Here is a 4572-nt window from a genome sequence, read left to right on the forward strand (position 1 = left end):
CAGTGTGTGTGTGTGTGTGTGTGTGTGTGTGTGTGTGTGTGTGTGTGTGTATCTATATAGATAGATATAGATATAGATATATATACACATATACATATATAGGTATATAGATATACTATTTTACTGTATGTTACAAAACCCCCTTCACAGAGGTTGTAACATTATTCATTCCCATTTCTTTCCAAGGATAGTGTCAGCTGATATCTAGTTCAATATACTTAAAGTTATAAATGCTTATGCTGACAAAGATTTTATCTTTTATAAATGGTAGCCCTGAAAGCAATTACCTGTTATGTAGCCAGTTAGTATGTCTTGGATAATTGACTGATTTTGTATTTATTGGTTTAAATTATTGTTATTTTCATAAATGTATATTTATGCATATGTAAATATTAACTACTACAATCCAAATTAAATTATTGGCTCAAACAGGGTCTCAGTAATATCTGTTGTTTGAGTAGTTTAAATAAAAATTCCAAGGATTTATGAGTTGATTTTATAATGTTTTAAAAATAATCATCTGAGAAATTTGTCATTAGAGGAGAGTTTTGATTCAGTTTCAGTCTCCACTGATATTTTTTTTCTCTTAAATGTGACATTGAAGTGTAATATTTCTTTATACTTTTATTAGATCGGGAAATGCCGAAGAATCTCGCCCTTGGCATTCAGTGCGATAGCTTCCTCATTGAGACTACTGCCTTCAAGCTTAGTATGGAACGCTCACATGGTACAGAATTTCTACCTTATATTCTGTTATTCTATATGCTATCACATTTTAGAGAAGTTGAACTATGTCTGATGTCTTAATAAATATTTGATAAAAATTAAATGCACCAATTAAAAATTTTGACAGATTTTAATAAGTTGATAAAAAAACATGGATAGTGTAAACTTTATGTATATTCATTTTATCTTTGCTATTTTTCTTTATATATCACATAAGTACAACTTGTAAAGTAGTTGACTATCCTACCACTTAATCCATAAGTGTGTGAGCCAAAGATGATTTTGGAAAATTAAAAATAGCTAGTGTACTAAAGTTACTCATACTTATGAAAAATAATTGCATATTTGCAAAGCTAATGATTCCCTGAAAAATTATTACAGGGTAGACATCTATTTTTACGTATATTAATCATCCCACCTTCATACTGATGAATAGGAAAAAAATCTAAGGCATAAGAAATAATTAAGTTGCTTAAAAATCAAAAGCCCCCAAAATATGAATTTCTTTAAAATGTTTTAAAATAATGTTTTTAATTGCAAAAAATCTAATAATAGTTATGTAAATATGATAAAATATTAATTATATTAACATAATGCAGAAGTAGTAACTGAAATCAATAGCCACTACTAACACCCCAATACAAATAGGTTCATGACTTTCATTTATATTTACTGTATTCATTTCTATCAGCATCCTAAATCTCATTAATTCACAACTCCATGAGGTGGGTGTTAGTATTATTGTTATTGAATCAAGGAGATTGCAATTCAACAACATTAACTTACATTGAATCAAAACAGTTGCTTAATGGAAAAGTTGAACTTCTTGTGTATTACTTCAAACTCTTCTTCTTTTATTTATTTGCAATACATTAAAAGGAGTAAAAACAAACCTTTCAAAAAAGAGGAAGTACAGATGGCCAAAGAATGAAACTATGTTCAAGATCACTAATATTTAAGTAGATGTTGATTTAAATGATAGCCTCCTAAATATCAGCCCCCCCATTATTATATACCATACTGTAGCACTAGAGAACAAGGTGCTGCTTTATAAATCTACATATGCATAAAATTCACTCTATGACCTTGGGAAGGGCAGCCAAAATACAGGGATTGGGCTTTAAACTTCTTAGTCTGGGAATTTGTGTTCTGGTTTCGACTGTACCATGGGAAACTGTATTAGCTTGAGCTATTTTCTGTACTTTCTAGACCCCATTTTGGACATTATAAAGAATGAAAAATCAGTTTTACCTAATAGGAGATTTATTTGAAGTACAAATGCAATTACTTATGTGAATACATGTCTAAGCCCTAATTTATATATAAGTATGGGTTATTAGTATTGTTTGTATAAGTGAAGATAGCTAAATACAAAGATGATTCCTGATTTTTTGTTGTTGTTGTTTTATAACAAACTAGAGACCCAGTGCACGAATTTGTGCATGGGTGGGGTCCCTTGGCCTGGCCGGTGATCAGAGCCAATTGGGGCCGTCTTGCCCAGTCCTGTTTGGGGCTGATCGGGGCCAGCCAGCTGCAGGGAGGGACTGCAGGAGGTTGGCCGGCTGTAGGAGGTTGGCTGTAGGAACGCACTGACCACCAGGGGGAAGCTTCTGCATTGAGTGTCTTCCCCCTGGTGGTCAGTGCATGTCATAGCGACCAGTTGACTGGTCATTCAATCATTTGGTCACTTAAGCTTTTATATATATACCGTAGATAAGACCTAGTACAATGCCAGTACATGCCAGGGAATATATTTCATATATTTCTGAAAAAGGAATTTAAAAATAAGTAACAATTTTTTGCTTCTGAAATTCATTTGTCATCTAGGTGAAACATTTACTAGACAAATTATTTTAATTCTGATCAATTGCTTATTGATTAAATAGTCTTGTTACCGTGGTGAATACCAGTTTTCTTGAAATGGATTTTTTACAGAACAGTAGATATCTATTTCTGTATTTATATTAAATCTATATTTTAAAGTATCCAACTTTGTAGGTATATCTATATTTTTAAAATAATCAAACCTTGTTCTTCCTTGTCATATCCCTAATTCTTTATATTCTCTATTTTATTCAATATTTTAATTTTTAAAATATCACCAAATTTCAGTTATTCATTCATATTCCACCTTTACAAATTTTGGCACACCTTTGTGTCACCTAAATGATTATTTACTTAATAGTCTTTTAATGGAAAACAGTGTTACTTGCCATGAGCAATAGCAATGTACTGTTTGCCAGGGCCTATTTAAGCACTTTATAAATAGTAATTGATTTAGTCCTCCCAACAGTATGATAGATTCTATTAATACCCTGATGTTAGAGATGAATATACCGAGACATGTAGGAGTTAGTTCCAAGGTCACACCCCCAATATATGCTGGAGCTTGGCTTTGAATGTGGGACTTGTGCTCCTACCCAATTACTCAATACAGTCATAAATAGAAGATAGCTGTAAAACATCAATCAATAAATAATGAAATAAAAATTTTAAATATCTTCATATTTCACTCGGAAGTATTTTAATTATCACTGTTGCAAAACAGTTTTCCTGGGAAGCAGTCTCTGAGGAGGAGGTTAGTGTGCAGGACATTTATTAGGGAGTGCTCTCATGGTCTACACCACTGGGGGAAGAAAATGAAACAAGACTGAACAGAGGGAGAAGATAGGTACAGAGGTTTCAGATAAAACATGGCAAGCACTGAAATTACTATAGCTCTTCAGAGTTGCCCCAATTTGGGATGAGGAGGCCAGGATATTATAGCTTCATCCTCCCTCCCCCACTGCCCACATCAATCCATTGTTAAGTGCAGTCTACCCTGAAAAGGAGTTTCAGTGACTCTTCAGCTGAAGCCAGTTCTCACAAAGCGCTGATATCTAGGTACTGTATGCTGGCCATAATCTCGATAGCTTGGCATATGAAGTCATGAAGATATATCCCTCTTTTTACTAGAAGTATTATTTACTTTTCCTGATACATACCTCAATAATTATAAATATGGTGACATGTAGGAGTCAAGGGCCATTTTATTCATTATATATACCAGATCATCCTAGCACCTTTTATAGAAAAGGCATCCTGTCCTTCATTGAATTACAGTAACACTTTTCTCCCAAATCCAGTGACAGTATGTTTATGAGTCTGTTTCTGGACTCTCTCTTCAGTTCCAGTTGTTTATTCTTCTGTCTTTGCAATAATATCATACTGTCTTAACTATTACAACTATATGATAAGTCTGGATGTGGTAACATAAGTCTTCAAAAATGTTCCTGGTCTTTAACATTTTCTTAGTTATTCTAGATCCTTTGCACTTTCATGAGTTTTAGAATTTCTAGATAAACCCCTGCTAGGACTTTAATTTGAATTGTATTGGAACTATACATTGATATGGGGGCAACTAGCATCTGAGAAATATTGAGCTATTGAGTCTTTTAATCTAAGAACATGGTACCTCCCTCCATTTATCCAAGTGGCTTTCTTTATTCCAGATTTATTCTAAAGCCCATATTATCTCCCTGATTTGATATGTCAACATTGTCATGACTACACTGCCATATATACTTGGGTTCTTTCTGGGTTATCTCTACTATTCCACTAAACCTGTCTTAAAGACCAAAACTACACTGTCTTTTGGTCTTTAAGGCTTTTTGGTCAGAGGCTTTATAATGTGCCTTAATATGTGTGTAAGGATACCTCTTTCACATTACATTCTCTTTTCAGAGTTTTATTGGCTATTCTCCCCTGTTTCTTTATCCATATGAACTTTATACTAAACTTGACTACTTTTGGAAAGAAACCTGATAGAATATTTATTAGGGTTATTTAAAATTTAAATTATAACTA

At 33.0% G+C, this 4572-nt stretch overlaps 1 protein-coding gene across 1 annotated transcript in view; it reads left to right on the top strand.

Moving 5' to 3' along the window:
• Positions 1-4572, top strand: part of CFAP47 (cilia and flagella associated protein 47) — a 429694-nt gene that overhangs the window by 373304 nt on the left and 51818 nt on the right. Inside the window, 1 exon segment of the mRNA XM_014549721.1 lies at positions 632-727. Within this exon segment, the coding sequence (XP_014405207.1) occupies positions 632-727 (96 nt within the window).

Source organism: Myotis brandtii, unplaced genomic scaffold, assembly GCF_000412655.1.
Source record: "Myotis brandtii unplaced genomic scaffold, ASM41265v1 scaffold568, whole genome shotgun sequence".
NCBI classification, from domain to species: domain Eukaryota; kingdom Metazoa; phylum Chordata; class Mammalia; order Chiroptera; family Vespertilionidae; genus Myotis; species Myotis brandtii.